General features: G+C 37.1%; 1 protein-coding gene across 10 annotated transcripts in view; it reads right to left on the reverse strand.

Moving 5' to 3' along the window:
* Positions 1-597: 597 nt before the first annotated feature.
* The window catches only part of LOC113110191 (cAMP-specific 3',5'-cyclic phosphodiesterase 4D-like), a 185,677-nt gene continuing 160,459 nt past the window's right edge, over positions 598-25,815 (reverse strand). For 4 of the 10 annotated variants that reach the window (XM_026274242.1, XM_026274239.1, XM_026274240.1 and 1 more), the window contains 13 exons: positions 21,959-21,995; positions 21,414-21,490; positions 21,223-21,272; positions 15,230-15,342; positions 7,555-7,648; positions 7,277-7,452; positions 6,820-6,918; positions 6,403-6,567; positions 5,872-5,971; positions 4,322-4,476; positions 4,115-4,237; positions 3,132-3,314; positions 601-1,888 (listed from right to left, as the gene is read on the reverse strand). In XM_026274242.1, the coding sequence (XP_026130027.1) occupies positions 1,427-1,888; positions 3,132-3,314; positions 4,115-4,237; positions 4,322-4,476; positions 5,872-5,971; positions 6,403-6,567; positions 6,820-6,918; positions 7,277-7,452; positions 7,555-7,648; positions 15,230-15,342; positions 21,223-21,272; positions 21,414-21,490; positions 21,959-21,995 (1,834 nt within the window). In that variant the 3' untranslated portion in view covers positions 601-1,426. Of the gene's footprint in view, positions 1,889-3,131; positions 3,315-4,114; positions 4,238-4,321; positions 4,477-5,871; positions 5,972-6,402; positions 6,568-6,819; positions 6,919-7,276; positions 7,453-7,554; positions 7,649-8,395; positions 8,898-15,229; positions 15,343-21,222; positions 21,273-21,413; positions 21,491-21,958; positions 21,996-25,815 lie in introns of those variants that run through there. The other 6 variants (XM_026274237.1, XM_026274236.1, XM_026274243.1 and 3 more) reach the window with 4 other exon arrangements.

Raw genomic sequence — 25,815 nt, forward strand, 5'->3', positions numbered from 1 at the left:
GGAAACGGGGGATTTTGAAAGGCATTGCATGACAAACACTCTCCGACTGTAGAATACGCATGCACAGGATGGATGTGGTTTCTGGGAGTTTTAGTTTCAGGCGCTCAGCGTGTGAGATCCAGCAGGAAAGAAAATCAGTCTCGCGCTATAAAAAAAATCTTTATAATGGAAGTGCTGCAGATAAATGGCTGAATGTTTTTTTTGTCAGTCTGAGCAGTTAAACAAACATCAATAATAAAGTTCTTAAAAGCCCTATGTTTGGTAACACATTACTTGATGCCTGTAATGTATATGAATATTTTAATAATTCATATTATTTGCATTAATATGTGTCATTATATATATATATATGTATATATATATATATATATGTATATATATATATATATATATATATGTATATATATATATATATATGTATATATATATATGTATATATACATATATATATATATGTACATATATATATATATATATATGTATATATATATATGTATATATATATATATATATATATATATGTATATATATATGTATATATATATGTATATGAGACTTAGTGTATTAATATTAATTAGGTGCTTGTAATGTTAATACTTTAAAGTTATATTTTACATATTTTATACATATATATATATTTTTTTTTTACAGGCTTCAAGTGCAGTGTTGCTGAAATAACTGCTCCAAAACAAGGCAGAAATAAATCAGATATGAATTGAACGCACATAAATCATCTGTAGGTGTATTAAGAGGCTCGTTGGAGGTTAAGTGTTTGACGAAGTAAAAGAGACAATAAAGATGTAAGGACCGCTTCAGAAAGGACGGTGTGGGACAGCAGTGATGTGAATACAGTGGCGAACGCACAACCCATGTCACGTACTCGCAAGTTACTCTTCACGCGGAGTTTCCTCAAAAACGCACAGCTGCTGTTTTGTTATTTAAAAAGTAATTATGTAAAAAATCTGTGTATACCGTACAAAATCATCGAAGAGGCCATGACAGCTCTGGGCTGTTTTTGTCTTTTGTGAAATTTTTCTCGGTCAAAAGTTTAGGAAGACTTCAAACGTAGAAAAGAAGGTCTCTTTGAATCCCCGCTGGCGTCTCCTCTGATTGCTTTGTGCGGAGAATTTCCTCTCTGTCACTGTCCACAGAGAACCACCGAGGACGAGGAGGAGGAGGTAAACAAACCAAGCTTGAAAAAACAGAGGACTAAATATTATTCCTGAGTGCAAATAAAACGACAACCTACTGAAGTCTTAGTGTCCTCTCGTCTCCAGGCAGCTCGTAGAGAGACGGAAAAGAGAAAGAGAGCGAGAGAGGAGCGGCCGAGGTCTCGGAGTGCAACGTGCGCTTTGGAACTCAATTTCATTGTCTATTATTAAATATTTGTGTCGCGGCAGCTAGTTTGGGCTGTCCAGACGTGCTGCTACGTGTCTGCTGACTGCTCCTCCTCGTCTTCCTCATCGTCCTCCTCCTCCTCCACCATGCTGGGTTCTGTGGAAACCTCCTCCGATATTCCCTCCTCCGCTTCTGGAATCTCAGTGGATTCCGAGTCCTGTGTGATGAGAGTTTTGGAATCACTACAGCTGTTGTCGTCCTCTTCTTCTTCATCATCCTCCTCCTCTTCCTCGGCCTGGCTGCCGCTGTCTTTCTCCGTGTCTGATTCTCCGTCCTCCTCCAGCGTCAGTTCAAACTGGAACTTGTCTGCTCCGGCGCAGCGGCTGCCGTCCTCGGATTGGTCGGGAGCGGGAGACGGGCTCTGTGGGATGGTGCTCTGGTACCACTCTCTGTTGTCCTCTAACGTGTCCAGGATGTCCTGGGCGTCCGGGTGGACGAGGTCGGCCCACGTCTCCCACAGCGGGTGCACGATGTAGTCAATGAAGCCCACCTGGAGACAGAGACGGCCGTGAGAATTACACTTACACTGATTCCATTTGATTCATATTTCTATAGCATTAATTGCCATTTAAAGTTTACATTTTTAATTTCATTATATATATATATATATATATATATATATATAGTGTATATATATATAGTGTATATATGTGTGTGTGTGTGATGTGATCTGGGAAAACTTGTCGGATGTCTTTCTGGGACATTTTCAGGAGATTTGAAAAAGGAATGTCAATTTTTGGTCAAACTTAAGTTTTCATTCAATTATTACTCTTTAACATCGTGTCTATTATCTCTGAATATGCAGTTGTTTAGTCTCTCTCTCTCTCGTGTTAAGAATGTGCTTCAGAGGTGTGCACAAAAACAGTTCACCTACAGTATCAAAATAAACCACCTAACATTTATAATAAAAGGTGTTGCAAAGGTGATTAGTTTTTATTGTAAATATGGTGAGATGGAACAACAGTCTGAAGTAGCTGCTCACTTAATCTTGCTCATCTCAGTCTGCTCAATCGTGGTGATGTCAGTGCTCTAAAGGAGGTTATAATGGACTATTTCACACCAAGAGATAAAGGATCTGATGAAGTCACCAAAGAGAAGGAGTCCAATGACTACACTATTCGTGCTGTCTAGACATTCAAGGGTTGATCAGATAAACGAGGGAGAACGGTTCTCTTCAGGGTAACGTTAGTCTGTTTGTGAACTGATGTAGTATAGCGCTCCTGACAGATGGCTCATTAAACCAGTGAAGTGAAAGTCAAACCAGTCTCACTTTAAACCTGTTTTCCTCAAAATTACATTCCTGAAAATCATAGCAATCAGTCAACTTCAAATAGCCTTAACTTGTGTTACGTTCAAGCTATGGACAAATAATGGCAGCTTTGGAAAGGGTTTACACATGGCATCAAACCTAAAAATGTGAAAATTTCATCATGTTTTGGGTTTTCCTAGATTGCATCATTTATACACACACACACACACACATATATATATATATATATATATATATATATTCAACAAAAAATAAAGTCTAAAGTATAGAACAACATTTCTAAAACTTTAACTACAAATTAAAAATAATTTATAATATTTAACAATTTCATAGAAAAAAAATTGTCCCCGTTTTTTCTTTGCAATGCTTTCTTTTCTTTTTCACTTTGTTACAATTAATCATTTTTTTTGGACTCATAGTAGGGTAGAAGGAAGAAACACAGATCCAGAAGTGATGAAGCTACCTGAGACTTCTCTACAGAGGCGTTGTGTTTGTCACACATGGGGCTGATCTCCATCCCTCGCTCTCGCTCTCGGTCGCCCTGACTGAAGAACTCCTCCATGATGCGGTCCGTCCACTGTTTGTACAGCTGCAGGGGTTTGGTGGGGTTACTGAGGTCCGCACAGTGCACCATGTTCTGAAGCACCTGAGGAACATCAAGAAATACTGTATAATGTGTCCGATGAAGCTGAGAAAAATATGTCCTATAACTAAAACAAATTCATAAGCTATTAAAATGTAAATCTACTTTTAAAATGTTAAACTTACCATTAGATAGTTATGGAAATTCTATGAATTAACAAGTTATAATTTCAGCTGAATGTATAATTTAAATATTGTAATATATGTCAGCTATAGCAGAGTAAATTACTATATTTACAAATAAGTCTCATAATAATAAAAAAAAATGATTGTCTCATTAGATAGTTATTGAAGTACTATGAATTTCCAATTTACATATTGTAAAATGAGTCAGATGCAGCTGAAAAAAACATCTTATATTTACAACAAATCAGAATCATAACAAAAAATAAAATAATAAAAAAGACCCATTAGATAGTTATTGAAGTTCCAAGAATTTATAGTTTCTGCTTAAGTTAAATAATAAATATCTCATTAGATTCAAGTTTATGAATTTAATTGATTCTTAATTGACGATTTAATGAATGTTAAGTTTCAAATAGCTTTTTACATTTACAAACAATTACAACAATTGTTTAAAAAAAAATAAGTCGAGTTGAAATTATTTCTGATAAATATGACAAAATCCCACTATGCAGTTTTGGAAGTTTGACTGTGAATGTACCCCACTGGTCAACCAATCACAAAGTCCTGCTCTCAATTCATGCCATTGGCTGAGCCAGAAGTGGCTATGTTGAGCCGCTTGAACAAACTCAGCAGTGTTTTGATAGAGCCAGAGTTTACAGGAAGTCAAAAAAGACTCACTTGTATCCTGTCTGAGTAGTTATCCAAGAGCAAGACTCCAGAACTGGTGACCTTCTTGGTCTCGACCATGGTCTTCAGATCGGCCAGCAGGTTCATGTGTTTGGACATATCAGTCGCCAAGACCTGGGAGAAACGTGCGAGAAAAACCTTGAGCAATAATTCAGATGGAGCATCATCAAAGCTAAACGTCATTTGAGCGGGACGTACGATGTCGATGACCATCTTGCGCAGCGATTGTCTCTGTTTCTTGTTCAGGTTCTGGAAGATGTCACAGTTCTCCTCCTGCAGCAGTTTGAAGCCCACCGCCAGATGATGGTTTTCCAGCACCGACGAGTCATTGTACATGAGGGCCAACTCCGAGTCTGCAGACATGAAGAAAACATGGCAAACTCTGTGACCTTGTGCTAATCTGTAGACGAGCGTGACAAACAGCTGTGTCAACACTGTCTGTGTGAGATTACAGCCTGACGCAGGAGAGACGGACACACACAATCCCATGAGGCCTGAGCAGCGTTTATCTGTCCTAACGGCGCATCAGTGCTGCTTATGTCAAAATAAAGTTATGTAACAGACAGATGTGTGCTGATGGGATTGAGTGATCTGCTCCCAACCGTTCGGTCCATTACCATGCAAACCTCATGAGATGCCATTCAGGGCATTATTACATATACTTATTCATCAAATGGACAGTACTTGTTCTCAATGCTGATTGGTCAAATTGGTAGAGCACTGCGTTAGCAGCGCAGAAGGTCGTGGGTTCAAATCCCAGGGAACACACATACTGTTAAAAAAAATTTGTATCCTGAATGCACTGTAAGTCGCTTTGGATAAAAGTGTCTGCTAAATGACTAAATGTTAATGTAAAATATAATGTCATTATTCTAAGTAACGATTAACCAGCCTTAGCTTTTAGGGGAACTTTTAGAGGAAGAATAACTTGTGCTCTTATGCGTCTATATTTTAAATGATTATTTAGGTAATAAATAAAACATACCTTATGGCTTAATTACAAGTAGTCACTATAAACTTTATACCTAATAAAACTTTTTTGTTTTTTGTTTTGTGGACCAAATTGAAATTTACAAAATTACATTATTATAGTTATACATTTAAGTAATTGGATTATTATATTGAGAAATGGAAGTAATCAGACTTTATTTAGAAATGTACATAATTACATAATTATTTTTAGACTTTTAAGGTAAAGAGTTTATTAGATTTATACATTTAAATAGTTAGGTTATTATATTTACAGATTTAAATAGATTACAGAAATGTAAATAGATTATTATATTTAGACATAAAATGAGATTATTGTATTTATTCTTTTAAATAATTAGATAATCTTTTTATATCTATTTCTAGAATTATTAAAATGTACAAATATAATTATTATTTTTAGAAATTTAAAACTGAGATTATTGTATTTATACATTTAAATAATGATTTATATTTGCAAAATTATTTATTTAGGTTACAGAAATGTAATAAGATGATTATATTTTTACACTTATGTATGAATTTAAATAATGATATTATAATATTTACCAAATTAAAATAGATAATTAAACCTTTAAAATGCACACTAAACGCATGGCTGCAGACATTTTTTTAATCTGCTTAAAAACTTTATTATTGTTGTTGTTGTTATTATTTTTAATAATCCATATAATCCAATAAGAAGCAATCAAACACATCAAATGCTCACTTGTTTGGATCTGGTTCGAATAAACCATATATTCATACAGCACACTTACTGGTGTTAATAAGGAACTGGTTGGAGACACCCGGGTGGTCCACATCATGAATAGCACTGGCGAAAATGGCAGCGAGGATTTCAAGGTCTGTGAAAACCGCCTGAAAGATAACAACATGTGGATGTACGGTGAATGAGAGCAGACATTATCTTCACCACATAACCTTTTTAGAAATCCAGCAAGTAGCACACAAGGTCAAATCAAATCTGAACGTAAGGGCTCACGTACAACACTTTTCACCTTTAATCAGCTTATAATGTTAGTCGAGGCCAGTTGCACCCAAAAAAAGAAAAAAATCATTATTTAGTTGTTGCTTGTCCATTTTCTGCCCTCTATACAGTATATAAACACCCTCTGTTATGGTCGAACCTTAACGCATGTGAAATGACCAACAAACACCCAGTTGTTGAATGATGAATAGGTCGATGTGGGCAGCAGACATTCTCAGCTGAGATGTTTTCCAAAGGACCCCGAGTTTCTATAAATGTTCTCATCTCTTTTGAAAACAGCAAGGAAAGCCTCATCCCTCACCTCCAGAGCAGGCGTGGAGAGCAGCACGTGTGTGGACTGGGTGACGTCAGCAGCGTGAATGTTATTGTGATACGCAACATCGGCATGATAATGGTCTTCTAAGGTCATCAGGTACGTTATGAAAGTGTCCAAGGGAATTTTAAATGTTTTGAGTAAATCCCTTTCCTGTGGGAGAGAAAAACAGAGAGATGAATAAAGTGTCAATTTCTGATAACAAGCAACACATTTAACATCATGACACAGGTTTTGACGGGGTCCTATAAAGTAGGCTGTGGTATTACTGGTTAATGCAATTATTCCCAGTCCATGTGACTGGTTACATCAGAGGTGAAGAAAGTTATGAAAACAAACACTAATGAATTGTGCACCGCACGACATTTATTAGCAAAGTAAATAAAGGTGAATGTTTAGTCTCACCTGAAATATAGTGTACATCATCACCGTTAAAGGCCTGTTGCCTGAAAACTCTGTGACTTTAAAAACATTAAGGCCCCATTTGTTTATGTCCTCCAGTTCCTGAAACAGAGCAGGGAATCATTAGACAGTGTTGTGTGTGATGCCGCTGAATTAAATGACTAGTGATGCAATCAGCCATTTTTGGCCGAAATGGCAATTGAACCAAAGTGTTAAAAACCAATCTGGTGGACTGGCTTCCTGGTGAACAGCATGGAAACACATGCTGCTCCAAGCTGCTCTTTTCAGCAGGGTATGTAATCTTTCCAATCACACGTCATCTACCTACGTCATTGCACAAAAAGCACCTTTCATCAAGGTCTACAAGAGTCTCCCATCAGGTCCAATCAGTATTCAGTAGAGATGATCTGGTTCAGTGTTTGAAGCAGCTCTCCAGCTCAAACAGGGTCACGCCGCTCACCTTGGATAAGGAGTCTTCTGTATCCGTCTTGACCCCGAAGCGAGGGATGTTGGAATTGGTCAGGCTGGTGCTGTGCATGAGTTTTTTCACTCCGCTGATCTGACACATGGGCTTTTTCTTCTTGTCTTTCTCCTTCTGAGTCTGTGGGGAGGGCATTTCCACATCGTGCTGTTTGTCTGGAGAAACAATGGAAAAGTGTGAAGGTGAGAGCCAGAGCTCCAAACCTCACCCTTACACTCACAAGTCAAAAGCATTGTGTTTTGTGACTGATGGTTTACCTAAAAATGTGTTGGAGATGAACTCTGAGACCTGGTTACCAGATCTGCTCATCTCAGACAGGTGCGTTAACTCCCTGTTCAACATCCGCTTGAACTGCACAGAGAGAGAGAGAGAGAGATCTATCAATCAACTGAACTTTAAAAACAATCAGCTGTAACCTTCGATTTCTAATCAGTGTGACAAACAGACGCCCTCGAACCATTCAAATAAAAACAGAGCAGATCTAAAAATAGCAACTTCTAGAAATCAGGCACATTTTCAAGTCCACATTTTCATTAAGTCTCATCATGAATAATTAAGATTTAAAACAGATAATAATTATAATTTAAGGATAAACATGCATAAAGTTGTATGTATGAAAATTATTATTATACATGAAAATGGCCTTAATTTAGAATTATTTTTTTCAGATTTACATAAAGGAGGGCAAACCTTTAAGTCACATTAATTTGCCAGCCCTAAAAATATTTTCTTGTCTTGCATAAGAAAATGCACTGATTTACAACAACACACCATTAACACTGAAAATATCTGTGTATGGCAGAAACACTTCAAAACTGACCAAATAAAACACACTGCACAGAAACTGTCCTGTTTGGTTTGTTGCATAAAATATTAATCTCGGCTAACTTGCATATAATTTACATGTGGTGTACCACACATTATTTGAATACATCAATTCATGACGACACAAAGCCCTCAATAACTGAAGATAAGTAAATATATAGAGGTCAAAACTGATTGTTTGCATGTTGATACCTCACAGCCTCTATTTGTCCTAAATAAGGATCCCTGTTCACCCAAGACTAGAGATAGAGAAATCAGCTTCATGATCCATACCTTTATATATCCCCATGAGACAGAGCGTAAATAATTAGCTTCAGGCATCTTCGTAAATGCTCCAAAACACACAAAGGAAGAAACAAACCACTTCCAAATTACTTCAGACAATGCCACATGAATGCTTCTGTGGTCTTGGTCTAAAAAGCGTGGAGGTGCGGAGGCTGGCAGTCATGGCTTCTGAGCTGCGAGAAAGATGCTGGGCTGCTCAACACCTTCCGAATATGGGACTGCTCGTGCCCCTCCCCACAGCCAATCACGGCTCATTCCGGAGAGGGAGAGCTGGGATGATGGAGGATGCAGGCCTTGGTTTTCACAGCTCACCTTGTACCTGCTATAATCATACGGCAGAGATGACTCATGAGCGGCTCCTGGTGGGGTCTATCTGTTGACATTATCTCATCAAGTATTGATAGAACAATATAATTCAGATGATACTTTGGCAATGACTGATCAGAAGCAGGAGCTTCCTCTCGCGTCATTTCTAACATCAATATCCACAATGTCGAGGGATAAATAAACAATTTCTGTTTTCAAACCTTGCACCCTGAGTCATAATTGTATAGTGGTGTTTCAATAACAATTTATATATATATATATATATATATATATATTATATATTTTTTTTTGATTATATATTTATAATTATTTCATGATACTTCTTTCAAATATTGCAATACAATAAACTAAATAAAATTAAAATTGCGAAAAAAATGATAATGTATACAGTATAATAAATGTACACAATAAAATATATAACATTTAATATAAAATAAAAACATTTCTGGGTTAAATTTCTAGAAAAAAAATGTATATATTTATATATATATGTATATATATATATATATATATATATATATATATATATATATATATATATATATATATATATATATATATATATATATATATAATTAAAAGTAAACAAACTAAACAAAAAATAAAATGGATTAAACTGGATTTTATACATAATATAATATACATAAAATATATTTTAAAAATCTGGATATAATTTCTATAAAATAAAATAAAATGTTATTATCTCAAATAATACTTAATGCTCAATGATTTATTTGATATAAAATAATATTTAATGCTCAATGATTTATTTGATAAGGCTACAGGCCTCTTTTCTCATCGACATTGGCCACTGAAAAAAATGCCACTGTAGACTGTCATAAAGAGGTTTAAAATTCATTTCAAAACCATAGAGAGTCAAAAAGAGGAAGTAGTTAAACGTCTCAGACTGAAAAACAAACTCCTGTTAGAGTGTAAATATTGACCTAGGTGAATCCACTTCCATTCTCGAATCAAAGGCTAATCAGAAATAAAACCAACATGTCTGGAACAATACGCCAGCATTCATATGGAGATATCGACCCCCATGCAAGCATAACACGAGGCTTTCATGTGGCCAGTGATGTTTCTCATTTGAAAAACAAATGATAGATCAGGGGCTCTTTTATGAAAGCAATAGACATTGGCTGGATTTGTTTGTGGTTGATTTGAATATGAACCTGAAGCCTTTACCACACAACAATGATACTACATTATAAGGAGAAGTATGAAGCCTCTGCGGTGGGGTTTCACGTCAAAGCATTTCTTTAATGCAAAGCAACACATTATGTGGTTCATCATAAACAAGGAAATTAAGCTTGAGAGAATCGCCGTGTATGTCAATTTATCAAGAACTTCTACTGACCTACTATTACCTACTGAACCATGCTCAAAATAAGAACAAAACACAGCCTTTATAATCATTATGTCCTCTCTCATCTGATAAAAAAAAAAAAAAAACATTTTAGAGACATTTTGCTGCATAAATGCATGTCTGATGCTGCATATAAAATCTGGAGAATAAAAAAAAAAAAAAATCCATATTTCAGTTTTTTTTTTTCGTTTTGTTTTTTACAATGATGTGTAATTGGTAAACAATGAAGAGACTGTCAAAAATTAAAAAAGTTATTGGTATTTTTTTAAATCTTAGCTCACAAGTTATTTTGGTTTGCTTTATGTTTATTTGTTTGTATTCTGATTAGTTGTGTTGTTATTGTGATCGTTGTGATTTACTATGTGAGTGTGAGAAGCCGTTTCCTAATTTGTTTTTGCACTGATGTTAGACGTTTTATTTTGAAAAAAAAAAAACAAGTAAATACAAAATAATGAAAATAAATAAATAATAATAATAATCTTTATTAATAAATAATCTAATATCTTCACCAAAAAATATTCATTAAATAATAATAAGTCAATAAAAAAATTATCAAAAGAAATAATTATGTAACTTCACATAGAAAACATTTTTGGATTGTTTTCAGAAAAATTACTTTTTTTAATATATATACTGCAATATCATACTGGTCTAATAACCCACCACTAGTCTTGCTGAAGAGTGAGCTGTAATAAACGTACATGAAACAAGATCCTACACTACAGTGGATTATGATTAATTATAGACTAGCGCTAACTACAGGCAGTGTGGTCGCGCCATAGGAAGAATCTGGTACAGGTTGAGGCCGGTTTCATGCTGATGGAAGCAAGGGGGAAAACCTCCGACCACACCCCAAAATCTCATGCTCGTCATCAGAAAGGCAAAGCTATTTCTGGAGATCTAATTATCGCCACGTCAAGTTTTATTGGGAATATGCACACACTCATATTAACACATAATTCCAAACACATCTGACAGATACTAAATGCATCCTGGAACTGGATGAACCAAGAGTTTAAGTGCACAAAAGATGCAGGAATTAAAAATTCGTGGCACATTATGTGTCTGTGTTGCTCATATGAAGGCCGTTTGTTCTCTCTGGCGAGGGGAACAGAGCTCTGTGGTTTTCTGTGAAGTAGTCTGGTGAATTCTGGCTGGATCTGAGGCCTCGTGTGGCTTTGATTAAAGCCGTCGGCGGACTCTTTGAGTATCGTTCAATGTTTCGTGCTTTGCGGCTGCTGCTTCAGAGAGGACCAATGGGACGCCAAAGGCTTCACCACAGCGCGCGTGCAGGATCCAAATCATTCAAGAAAACCACTGGCCACAGATACCCCTCATCCCATTCGCCGGACCCCCTCCATAACCCACAGGTCTCATTTTCCTTCTGTCTTTCTTCCCTTGGGCTCTGGCAGGGCTCTGTGGGGTGCTGTTTCAGGAGTTTCATGGAGGGGAAGTGGGATACTCTGGTAAATCCAGATCTGTTGTAATGGGAAGTCTTTAACTTGGTACCATATAGAAAGAGAAACAGCTAAGATAACAGCTTTCTAGATAAGCTTGAGATAAAGAACTAAAATTACAAAAAAATGTAATCTAAAAAAGATACTTTTATTTCTGAAACAAAAATGTGTATCTCATTAATAGAGCATTACAGTGTAATCTACACAATACTGCTTAAAAGCGTCATAACTTCATTAATACAATTATTTACATACATTATATATTATCAATATATTTAGTATAATATATATATACATAAATGTGAGTGAGTGTTATCAGATCACCCCTTTCTCCTTAGTAGTTTTAACACAAAATATACATGAGCGAACATCTCACCCCTCATGTAATCGTTGAATCACTCTTTTGATCATGGAAAGATGTCATTAAAACATCTTGTAAACAAAATGTCACGTAGCATTTCATTCACCTCAGGTAAGTCATCAGTGTCCACAGCGCGGTATTTGCTTGAGAAATGAAGTCTAGAGAAGAGCATTTCGCTAAATATTAGACTATACTTCATTCTTTTTACTTTACCTGTTAGTGATGTCTTATTTATTTAATGTATGTGTTTAAATAAATATTTAATGAAAGAAGTTATGACTTGAAGAGTTATAATCCAGGTAATTTTTGATTTCCCATCTGTGTGGCTCTTTAAATTAGTCATCAAACAGTCATCAGCAACCATTAGTTCAGTAAAATTGAGCATCAGAATGGACAAATTTGGAAGCTAAGATTATTCAGTTCTAAAGTGCTATCCATATGTGGATCAACATAGGCTACATTTATCAATGCACATGTTTCACAGTGTCGCATGTCAAGTCATTGAAGTTGTGATTGTAAGTTACAGACTGCAACTAACAATCACAACTTACTTGTGCTGTTACTCTTTTCAAGCCGAATTTCACAAAATTGGTCAGCTCCCGACAGCATCAGGTGTTTTATTAATGGTGTGTAGAATCATTTATTTATTACAATTAATGTTATCGATTAGATATTATAATATTTAGGCTATAATACTATAAATCTGGTTGGTTTGTATTGGTGACGCAATATGTAAATGATATGCGTGCGGCCCGCGGGACTTGCACTTGGACCATAGTGCGGCCCAGTGAAAAAAAAGGTTGAGAACCACTGGTTTAAATCCATAAAATACTCAAAATCTGAACCTTTAGTTGACGGCTTATAGGATAATTTAGTTGCTGATGATTGATTTATTGTTTTCATACTCATAGGGGATGAGTCTGAATCTTTATGTCTCTAAATAAATACTGATAGCAGTAAAAGAGTCTGTCAAAAGGTACATTCTACAATTATTCTATGTTAAAGACCCAGTGTATGTTATGCAATAAAGCAGCCAGAGATCAGAGAACACAATCATTTGCATTTGTTACAGAACGCAGAGCAACGTCTTCATTTGCATCTTTTCGCATTGTATTATGATGATCAGGTGTGTGAGGTGTTTCACACTGAATCACCGGACCAATCAGAAGCCAGCCCTCCTTCACGGCCCCTCAGTCTCTCCTGCCTGTTTTATGGTTTGTTTTTGAATGTACTGAGCATGCTCCTGAATCACCGGCATAGGCCTGCCACGCTGCATACTGATGAACAGAATACCTACAGTACACACACACAGCAACAACATGCCCTCCCCGTCACAGCGCAGACAAACAGGCTTGTGCAGGATCATGCTTGCAGTCGCCATGGCGACGCAGACAAATTGAGCCCTGCAGTGGGCTGAGAGACAGCGCAGACGATGCACACGCACTACACTGGGCACAAAGGCATCCAGCCGAAAGGTTAATGAGGTCCGCTAGCAAACATTACAGCATCATAGCAGCTCTCTTCCTAAACACCTGAAATGGTTAGGCACATTGTGATAGATATGAGGACACTGATGCAGTTATGTCATTAGCATGACTCTGTTAAAACCCTCCCATATGCTGTCGGGACGCTGTGATGTCATACCTGGGCTAGTTTAGACACGCAGCATCTCATTCTATATCAGCAGTGAGACACTATATACAAGCATGTTCACTTCTGCACGTATGATTGAGGAGAGTGTGTCGTTACTTTACTAATTGATCAGATGCAGAATTTTCACCTGTTGGAGATTAAAAATGTCCACAGATGAACAATGAATGAGGGAACTTGTATTTACAGAGGAAACTTGAAGGTGGACTGTTCTGTCAGAAACACAACTGAAGTCAACAGCCAGTTTCTGACCTAAAACCAGTTCTACAAAGACTGTTTCCTGCCTATTCAGCAATAAAGTCTGATGATATGGTGAGGTTACGCAATCAGCATCACTGTAAACAGTTTGCATAATCCCCGCAGATTGTAAGAAATTATAATAGTTAGCAGGAAAAATGTGGATATTTCTATTTAAACATGGTCTAATATGGGATGTTGCAACAAACATGTTTACATTTCATAGTTTGATAGTGTTGGTTTTAACAAAATACATATACAAAAAATATATATATTTGTAAAAATATACACTTGTATGAATGTATTTTGACAAGGACCATTAATAATGTCCATACTTGCACATCCTTGACTCTTGATATGTCATACACTTTACATTATATTATACTTGGGGTTAGTTTTGTATTAAACTTTATTTGTGCTATAGCCATGAATGCAACCTCAAATGTGACCCTGGAGCACAAAACCAGTCTTAAGTCGCTGGGGTATATTTTAGCAATAGCCAAAAATCATTAGGATATTAAATAAAGATCATGTTCCATGAATATATTTTGTCCATTTCCTACCGTAAATACATCAAAACGTAATTTTTGATTAGTAATATTAGCACATCCAAACACACCTCATGTTTTCGTTTTAAAACATTTTAAGATCCAGTTTGTGGAACAACTATTCAAACTACCAAAATCCGACAGAAGACATTCAAGGTTACATGACAGCGAATATTATATCACCTAGTTCCAATGTGAAATATGATTCATGACCTTGACCACTCCTCTCGGACCCGCACCAAACGCATAAACCAAAACAAGACCTCTATCCCATATATCCCTAACCCCCCTCCACAAAAAAGAAAAAAGGACAGGGAAGCATTGCTGGAGCCTGCAGTCCTGGGCACAGTGGCATGCTACATTAAAAGATGCCTGTGTAGTCATCAGCAATGCTAAACATGATCCCCAGCAATCTGACCTCCCTCCCACAGACCCACGATTCCAACAACAACGATGCTTCAGTCTGACTAAAGGTCTTCCAGCATGGGCTAGACAAGCACACATGCATGCATAAACATCAGCTGTTCTACTCACACAGTGGGGCAACAAGCATTTGGTGTTTCGTCGGTTATGCTGAAGCAGGATGTGTGATGGACAACCCTGACTCACAATCCCGCACGTACATGACTCGTGTGTGTATCTCCCTGCAAGTGCACCCCCCTGGGGCAGCCATCTTGGCTCTATCGCTACCTGATAACGTCTCCCGTCTGTGAGCCAACAGCCCTGCCAAATCACACCAATTACCTGAGCTCCCCCGGGCAGCGGCGGTAATGACATTAAGTCAAGGGGAAGCCCTTCGTTCTTAGGTGCGATGTGAGCTCCTGAGTGGAAAATAGCATGTGTTAGGTGGGAAGTTAAACGGTGACTCACCTTGTTGGAGGCCATCTCGCTGACGGAGTGTCGGGTCTGCAGGGTCTCCAGCTGGTCCAGGCACCAGTCCAGCTCCTCCAGGGTCTCGGTGGCCAGTTTCTGGTAGGCCTCCTCTGGAGGGAGACAGGGAAGGGGATGGTCAGTTTTGAGGCGTTTGACCGGGCTAGCCGAGGCTTCCCGGACATCGTCCACGTCGAACACAGCCATGCTGGGATGCCCAGGGTGGACACATGGGTGACTCTTCATGCTGTGCTGAAAAGATCAGGGCTAAAGGATCAAGTACGAGCTGTTCGTCGTCCTCTGAAAACTCCAGAGTCAGTTAATGCAATAAAACAGAGTCACACCGCTGTCAGTACAGCCGTGCAGGGCTCCTGGTGAAGAGCGCACCAGAGCCCCATGCTCCTAGAAAAAAAAAAAACAGACACACACATTCGACAGAGATTCTCTTTTAAATCCGCTTCTACTGATTCCCAGCGGGTTGCTTTAACAATCCCATGTCCGTACGCTGGTTTAGAATCAGTCTCCTCCACAGGTCCATGAACTTCTGAGGATGTCTTATAGCTGACGCTCTGTCTCACAACAAAAGAGAGAAAACGCACAGGGTCTCCTCAGCACCTCCTACTGGCTTTAACCCCCCCCACCCCCCCAGACAGAGACTCCTGTATGAAGCGGGCTCTTGCCCAGTGTTCCTGGAGAGCTCGGGCAGCACCGATATCCAGAGTCGTAAAAAAGAGCTTGCACAAGCAACACAGTGAGAGAGCAGTGCGCCTCCTCAGCTACACAGACATGACATAGAAGGCATTGCTTTACACAAACACGAGCGGCTTCCTGTGAAACCACAAACCTACAGAGCTGGAGAGCACGACACAGCGAGAGACGCAAGATCTGGACCGGAGCGCTGGAGCAGGAGCCCGGCTTCCCTGGAGACTCACTGCTGTCAGCAAAATGGGGCAGGATCTCTGTTACAAATGTGTATTAAAAATGCATGCTGCAGTTCTTTCTTATGTGTGACACGGCTCGGGACTAGTTTCACAACATCTGAAAGGAAGATCAAATTTACCACAACATGGGTTAGCTTATTGTACATAAAATTTATAATAATGCCTAATTAATTTAAATGTATGTTGTAAATTGTATTTATTTACATGTATATTAAGAATTATGATAGCTTTAATTATTGATATACATTTTTAAAATGTTTAGATAATATATAATAATTAATAATAAAAAAATATTAAAATATTAATGTTTTTATATATAAAATATAAATTAGCCAACTATTGCCAAATATAAAATAAATAAATATATACTTGATTAATCATGATTAATCACATCCTAAAGTTTAATCACATATATCCATAATATATGTGTGTGTGCTGTGTATATTTATATCTATATTTAAATACACACAAACACACACACATATGTATGTATATAGAAATATATGTTATATATCATTATATATAAATCAGATATAAATGAAAATATATATACACATGTAAATATTTCTTATATATATATATATATTAGTGCGGTCAATTGGTTAAAAAATTAATTTAAAAAAGTATCACTTTTTTTCTGAATTTAATCATGATTAATCCCACTTAACATTAAAGATTATAAAAAATAATTCCACATTGCATTTAAATTCAAACTTCAATTGAATGTTGAAACAACAAAGCCAGTATATATTTAATATTTGTATAATGACATCTATTTTTATGACAGAAGGCCAGTATCACTCTGATGTCTCTATTTATTATTATAATTTTTAATTAGACTTTTTAAACTAACTTCTAATTTAAGTGAACTTCAGATAATCTTCACATAAACCTATTATAATAAATAACATACCTGTGCCCTTCAGCAAGTAGGATATATAAAGAAATTGAATGAATTTATCAAACACTAAATTCTAAATTAAATATAGATGAATCCTTAAAGCCTTTTTTTCTTTGGATCTTTGATTATCAGACATCACAGCAGCTGGTTATTAGGTTTTTTGTCTGGTGTTTGGAAAACCACTGCATTTGACGTTCTTAATGTGTTCAAAACATGTTCACTACATGACTCATATAACACATACATACATAGGCCTACATGCACAGATTTAAAGCAGTTTTAATTGCCTTCATGACTTAACTGATGACATAACTAATTTCACGATTTGATATGAAACGATACAGTCTACAGAGCGCGCTGACATATTTGTGTGTGCAATTGAGGAGCAGGCGCTATGTTTGGTGCTGAGGTAAAGTTGGAGCGCACGTCTGAAACGGCTCCAGTTTGATGTGGTCATGAAGATGTTCAGTGTTAAATAAACAATGGTTCATGTCACGAAAAAAAAAACAGCTGTCGTGGGTGGGGTGGCCAACCGTAGCCCTGGCGCTACATTAACAGCATTAAATATTTTTGAGAGAGGTGGCTTTACTCATGACAGACAGATTGCTTGAGATAGCTACTGCTCTTTCATGTCCCAGAATGCTCCTGGGAGGCTGTTTACTTCAGCTGTATGCCATTTCAATGCAGATTTATTCACTGCGATGCTGGAAGATTACGTGACAGTCAATCTACGCAGATTACCACTGAAAATAATCCTCGTTATGGGACAAATGAGGTCCGTTCAGGGCCAGTTTTTTTTTTTTTCATAATCCTATCTTATGTCAGGGCTGTGCAGTTAACATTTAACATTAGTGCATTTAAAACCCTAACCTACGTCACAGGATGTTCATACGTTCATACCGCACAGACGATGAACAATAAGTCAAACTGTTGCAATTCTACCCGTGTGTATTGAGTTACACAGAGGAGAGCTACAGTTACAAGAAAAGCATTCATCAAAACAAGCGTGACACAATCACAACACGCACTTCAGAGGTCACAGGATCTTAGTGCTTTTGTTACAGGGCAACCTTTAGAGGACTATACTGAGAAAATCTGACATGCAGCTCTGCGCACACTCAGGGCAACAGCAGCTTGGTCTATCATAATTCAAGAGTCAGGGGAGAAAAACAGCTTGGTGACACACTAGCCCCACAAAAAAAGAGAAAATGCACAGATCAAAGGTTTAAAAGGGAAAAGGATAGGAAAATGGGGGAAAGTGTGGCATTCTCTCCGCCCCAACCCCCCATTTCTTTAGCGCTCTCCTCAAACAGCTGTCCAATCACTCTGAGGAGAATTCAAGAGCAGGGGTCCACTGTCCTTGCTGACAACATCTCCTCTGACGTCAATGGCATTCTTCTTGTGTTTGGTGCGACACCAGGGCCGGCCCCTCAGAAGCTGCTGTGACTGAGAGCAGGACAGGACTGCAGTCAAACTCTGGAGTGGAGTCCACAAGAGAGGAACGCCAGACAAAGCGTTTTAAAATAAAGCAATTCAGAGATGCACCAAAAAGACCAAGCATCCCTTGGTCAAGAATTATCCAGTGCATTTTACAATATTATAGTGCATAAAAGCCTATTTGAAAATGATCAAAACGGTTCAAATTTGATCAGAATCCTACCTTAAGGTGTCTATGTATCCATTTATACTTTTATTCAGCAAAGATGCATTAAATTGATCAAAAATGACATTTATAATTTCATATAAAAGTATAATTTCATTTATAATTTTATAATTTCTATTTTAAATACATTTCCATTTAAATCTACTTCTGCTCTTTCCAATTATCCTGAAAATAATGCATAATGATTTTCGCAAAAAATCATTAAGCATCACAACTGTTTTCAATTAAATGATAATAATCAGAAATGTTTCTTGATCAGCAAATCCGCATATTAGAATAATTTCTGAAGAATCATGTAACACTGAATACTGGAGGAATGATTTGCTGAAAATTCAGCTTTGATCACAGGAATAAACTACATTTGAAATTATATTTTAAAATATATAAAATACATTTATCACAATTACATTTTTAACAATAAGATAAAAAGCTGAAGTATTTTAATAGATTTAGAATTATTATGTAGTATTTTAATTTTAATTCAAATATTGTTTAAATTTAAGGCACAAATAAATACAAATTCAAAATGCTTGCCATTATGACCACAAAATTGCCTCCAATAAAACGGTGTGCTTTTGTAGTGAAATATGACTTTTAGAGTGTAATATATTAGACTTATTTTTCCTCTTTCTGAATATATGTTACAAAAAACACCTGGCAACCCCACATTTACTATATCCAGAATATCCAAACCTGACGGTTCACCTATGCTAAATTCAAATGAATAAAAAGGGCTTCTCAGTGGTGGCCTTTCTGAAGTAAACGACTGACCCATATACTGTAGCTCATCAAACATCACACAAGCAGGTCAGAGCTGTGACAGACTTCAGATAAATCACTCCCAGCCACCACCTGGCCCCGCTAGATGCCAAACGGTTTCTGAGAAAACCTTAATGTCACCCCTCAGTGGGTCAGCAGTCTTGAAATACACAAGACCTCTTCAGTAATAGCGAGAAAGCAGCCGTGGGAAACAGAAGCCTCAGGCTGACGCAAACACCTCCAGAAAACCAGCCCGAGATCACCCAGATGCCACTTTCGAAGAGGCACCTGTGTGAAAAACCAGGTCATTCTCGTGAGAATCCTTCTTTTTGAGATGCTTATACCATCTGCCATCAGGTTGCCAGGCAACCGCTGTCGAATCATAACAAAGCAAGGGCGGGACCTCTATGTTTTAAGCAGCTGCTATACAGTATATATGTTTAGATGGAGCCGATAATGGTCCGAATCATTCCATATTGGCAGGTGCCACAGAGGAAAGTGCAACTTTGATTTAGGGCCTCATATTTTTTTAATATGGCCTGGATTCCCAGTTAGCATGTGCACTAAAGTGAGGAAGTGTTGATGTGAGTTGTGTGTGTTTCTATATCAGACATCTGTGTGAAGGACAAGTGATGAGGAGCATCTTGATTGACAGACTCATCTTGCAAGTCTCAGCAAGACGCAAACACGTGCTTTCCCGAACTGGAAGCCGAGCTCTGGCCGAGCGTGAAAGCGAGATGCCATGCGTTTGCGAGTATCATGTCAGATTGGAGGGCTGCCAGCTGCGCCACATCTATTAATAACAGCTTTGCACAATTCAAATGGGGTGAAAGATTCACGAATGTCAAAGCAGGTTATGCTTACTTCTTTTGGAAGACGTGTTCCTCATGCATCTATATACAATATATGGACACAAGCATGCATATGCCCAAAGACCAGTCCTGTTATAAGCATCTAATGTGAAAATCATTGGTATTTAATGTGGTGTTGATCTGCTTCTTCGATGTTTCTCTTGAGAAAAACACCATGCACTATCTCATGCATCTTCTCTAGAGTTTCAGATCTCAAACTGCGCTCTGATTTGTCAAAGCCAGATATCAGTATTATTACACATCAACTGAAAGGGAAATCGCATGCAAAGAAGGTGGAAAATTACTAATACAGACCAATATAAATTCAGTTTAGAGGTTTAAAAATCTAAATGATATCAAAACCAATGGGAAACCATACAAAGCATGTAATTTCAAAATTACTGGTCTTTAATATTTCCACAAACTTTTTGGCCACGCAGTGCATCTCATTTCTACAATAATGCAGAGAAGTGTATTAAGTTAAATGCTATCACTGCAAAATTGAGCAGCCTTGCTGAAAAAAAAGAGGTGTTTTGTCGCTCTCTAGAGGTTTACAGCTGCTATGACAGGTTTGATCAAGAGAACAACAGCAAAAGAACAAACACCAATAATATCTTGATTAAATAGCGAGCAAAATAAAACATCAGCTTCTCAGATTTTCTCATCCTAGTAACTTCAAATGTGTTTCTGAAGAGATCTCAAACTGTATTTAGATAAAGTCTGCCATCAAAAATGCTAAATATTAACATTTTAGATAGAATGCATGGGAAACAACATGTAAAGCAAGAGAGAACAGTACAATGGAACGAAGCACACAGTTTAAAGTTTTGAAATCAAGTTAATAACTTCTGCATTTCTGCAAAGGTATAAAATCTCACCTGTGAAAGAGGCCTTTGAGAGAGGAGGCTGATTACACATGGGGGATCGCCTGTGAAAATTCAGCATAACAAAAGCAGAAAGAATTATAGATAACACATTTGATTTTTGAGTTTCCTCTTCTGCTCTTTTTGCACGTCAACAACGGTCCATGATGACTGCAAAGCTGAATTTTTTACGTAACTGCACTCACTTGTTGGATGTTCGATCTTGCTGGAGGTTGGTTAACGCTGCAAAGTTATTCCGTACCGTCCTTAAACTAGCCAGCACCTTGAAGAGCAAAGTAAAACACAAGAGGTCACTGAAGTTTAGTTTTATCCATCATGTTTAACCTTCAACTAAATATTCTAGTCATTTCAATTCCCAAGCTTAAATCACACATGCAGCTGAAGTGTTATTTTAAAAACTACAAAAAAATTGTTTGTATTATTAATTATGGTGACATACATTTCATGTATTTTTGTGCATTTTTCACATATGCATTTTATTCCAAAACCAAATTTTTCAAAAAGAAATAAATAAAACAACTTTGATTTTTTGACATAACCAGGCACTTTTCACTATGCCATCAGCTCTTGATGAATAAAATTCCTTCCCTACAATGTTTTTTGCCTAATATCATGTGTGATATGTAATATTATGGATGCTAAATGGGTTGCAAAAGAGTTTCATGTTGACTTTAGCAGTGCAGAAGGGCCTGAATGAGATTCACCCTGAACTGCTTCCTGTGTCACTGACCTGTGCAAACGGCGTGACGATGAGGTCATCTCCATGACTGCAAGAGAACGGAGAGAGTCAGAAAATCAGCAGTGTGACATCCACACCTCAGGTACACAACCAAAGAAAATGATGACTCTCTTATACGCATGTTTATAATGTTGCATGCATTTGTCATGACAAACGAACCATATCTTTAATAAAAGGGCAGATTTTCCCAAAAGATCAGATTGCATGATAGTCTTTCATTTGGTCCTTCAGGAGGAGTGAGATATGGTTTGTTTGTGTGACAAGAGACAACAAGGCAGGGACACGCTTGCATTAATGCTTTCAATGCTAGTGGATGTTCACTACAGTGTGTGGACCACCTCCGTTCATTCAGATCTCACACATTCAGTTAGCATCGCACATGCTGTTCATGTCTAATCGGGTCAAAAGTGTCAATTCCAAGTTTTGAAAATACAGGAGACTTTCATTATGCAATAATAGTGCTGATAAAGATGCACAAAGAAGTCAAGAACAAAAAGATTTAAACATCATAAATGACCAAACATCAACATTTCCATCAAGCACTAGATTCACTTTAGCAAGTGAGCTGCTTGTCTAGCTGATTTCTGGGCTTCAAAAGTTGTGTCTACAATGGCCAACAATGATGCTGACTGGGTTCTTAAAAAGCCGGATTTTGAGTGTTCACTAGGTAGGCAGCAGTCTGAACCCGTCAACACTGTTTTGATTTGATGGGGAAATGTGAAATATGGTGTAAACAACCTTCAATTTTATTCAGGATCCTTAAAACGAATAAATAACTATTTAATGTGGAGTATAACTACAAAACTGGAGTCACAAATAAATATATTTTTTTAATTTCCAATTCCCAGATAATTCCAAGTTTTCCCTGACCGTAAGCACAGAAACTTGAGTAGTAAATCTGTGTCAGTGTGAAGACCCCTTTAATGGGATGACCTGACCGGTCACCGTTCTGCCTTCCCATCATTCAGGCTCAGAAATGCAGTTAGTGAGCGTCTAGTGGCGAGAGCGACAGCAGGACAGCAGCGCATGTGAGTGCAGTTATTCACTGCGGTGGGGAGGCAGCAAGTATGCAGTCGTGAGCAGTTAGTGAGAAGCATGCCAGTATGTTGGGAGAAGTTGGAGGTCACGTCTGGATATCTGAGCAAAGAACGAGACCTCCAGAACAGCCCTTAACACCACGTACCATCTCGGTCAATCATCCGGCTGGCTGAAGAAGCGTCTAATTTCACGCGTGGCCCGACTCAGTTTCAGTACGTGTGTGTCGCTGACGCTCCTGCGGTTTAGCATGATGCTGTGTGTCTGTACGTCCATGTGTGTGCATGTATGCATGACGGCGTCCCTCAGCGCTACATGTCCACACGCTGTCCGGGAGGAAAAGGTCACTGGCAAGCGTGTGTAGCATATCACTCGCTCCCCATTCTGCTGCAGTATGTCTGCACGCTTAACATAGCACAAGGCCACGGCTTCGACGTGTGCAACAACCTGCTGCCATTTCACAACCAACAACCTGCTCATTTAAAGACTTTTCAGTGCAGCTTTAACTGGAGTGGGAATGTGAACGCTATCCTGCACGCTACTCTGTCCAGATCATGCGTGTGAACTCCAGATGAACCCCACATCTGTGTGTGTTTCTGATGCTGACAGCGTTGCATGGTTTATCAGCGCTCTGCTCAGTACCTTTCAGAAGAGCTATTATGGAGAGGTAGCAAACCGTAATTTCAGCGGAAAATACAGACGGCACCGGCTCATCTTAATGTGAGCTCTTTGAAAATATAATTAAAAAAAGAGACACTTTGCATTGTACAATACTTACTTTGTTTTCTGTCAAAGACTATCTTCAAAAAAGGTAATTCAGAAATAAAAAATGAAAGTGAAATAAATTAGGTAATAAAATACTTAATTGTTCAAATAAATAACATGCATACACAATTACAAAATGATGAACATTTTTACTTAAAAATACATTTTTTTTAAATAAAAACTAATTAGACATGTTAATTCTAACATTAATTAAAACTAGTATAATAGTATTAATATAGTATTAATAATAGCATAATTATCGTATAAACAATCATAATTAGTAATAGTATTTTAATGGTACTTATAATACGAAATTCAATTAAAAAATGTTTTATAGTAATTGCATGTTTTTAAATGCTGAGCATAACTACACAAATTTTATTGACTAAAGAAATGGCCATGATTTTATACGATTTTATTACTTTCCATGACTTTCCAGGCCTGATTCCCTTATAATTACAAGTTTTAATGACTATAGGAACCATAAACTTAATAAATAAAATAAAAACATTTAAAAATGCATATATGTTTTAGGTGACATAGTATACTAACACACTCTTTTTGAGTTGACAATTAATGTGGCAGTAATGACGCTCAAGGGGGCAATCATTTTCTTCACATTATCAATTTCAAAGTTTTCTTGAAATATGCCACTACATCCTGATATTATTCAGTCAAACAGTTCAACTAGCTTCAGCAGTTTTCTTCTTAAGAACAACTGCAAACCGTTGAGCTAATAGAGAAAACAGACCACAGATAGTTCTTGTTGATGCTCACTTCAGCACCCCTTGTGGCAGCACAGAGAATGCAAAGTGTATTTGAGTTGCGTTATGAGTTGTTTTCTGACATTCTGGAAAGATATGACACGTGAAATCAAGCTTGCATACCTAGAAAACATGTAGACGAGAATATTTCAGGCCTCAAACTGAAAATGAATTATTCTTTTGAAAAACCCAAATGTGAAAAGTGAGATTTGTGTGGTGTCTTGGAACCTGTTCATTGAAATCTAAACAAAGTGATTGGCGAAAAATGAATCAGACTTCCCAGCAGTACATTACGTGCAATAATGCCAATGAACTACTAAAACTCCAAGAGCAGTTGTGACGGTAGAGGGTAATATCAGGAATCGACATGATATTTCCTGTGTGCTCGCCATCCCTGGGGACTCTATATAATCCATGAGCTGGTGCAGGGTTACATAGAGAAACACTCTGAGCTTGCAAAAATCAGGCCAGAGAGAGGAAGTGCACTGATCTGACAATTTCCTGTGATATCATCCATCACCATTCCATTTGCTTTAGCTATGTGATCTGGGTTCTCCGATCGTTCTGCTGTTCATGTGCTTGTTTTATCATGCAACTGAAGTGATATAATTCAATAATTACAGCTCTATTCTGTTGTATTCTCACATTCTGTTCCAAATAAATCTACTTAATCTACTAGGGAGCAATTTAAGTGTGCTTCAAATGCAAAGATTATCCCAAAAGTAGCAAGCAAAAACTTGTAAGGTGTTTAATTTTGGACAAATAAAAATATGCATTGCCAAAGTTTCATTAAAAGTGTTTCTAATAATACATTTATATTATATACTTTTCATCTATAAAAGAACCAAGATGAATGCTGATTATAAAAATACAAATTCATTTATTTTACAAATGTTAGATATATAAATGTACAAATAAAAATTCATTCTGATGACTACTGAAAAATATTCAATAAAATGTTCATAATTTATAATAATTATTATTAAATAAAGATATAAATGTTATGGTCTATACATTTTATACATCATAAAAAAGAAAGGAATTTTTATTATAAATATATTCTTCATATATATATATGTGCTATTTTACATTTATTTCATGTTTCCAATTAAAATAAACAACACTAAACCATATTGCTTATTAGAGCATAGAATTGCTAGCTTAATAAAATGCTTTTGTAATCAATTGTGAAGTCAAATGTGAAAGGTCAGTCCCCATGAGTGTTTTTTTGGATGCTATCTTAGAAGTAAACTCACTAGATTGTGGTGCAACTAAAGACCTGTG

This window comes from Carassius auratus, chromosome 10 (genome assembly GCF_003368295.1).
Source record: "Carassius auratus strain Wakin chromosome 10, ASM336829v1, whole genome shotgun sequence".
NCBI lineage: Eukaryota > Metazoa > Chordata > Actinopteri > Cypriniformes > Cyprinidae > Carassius > Carassius auratus.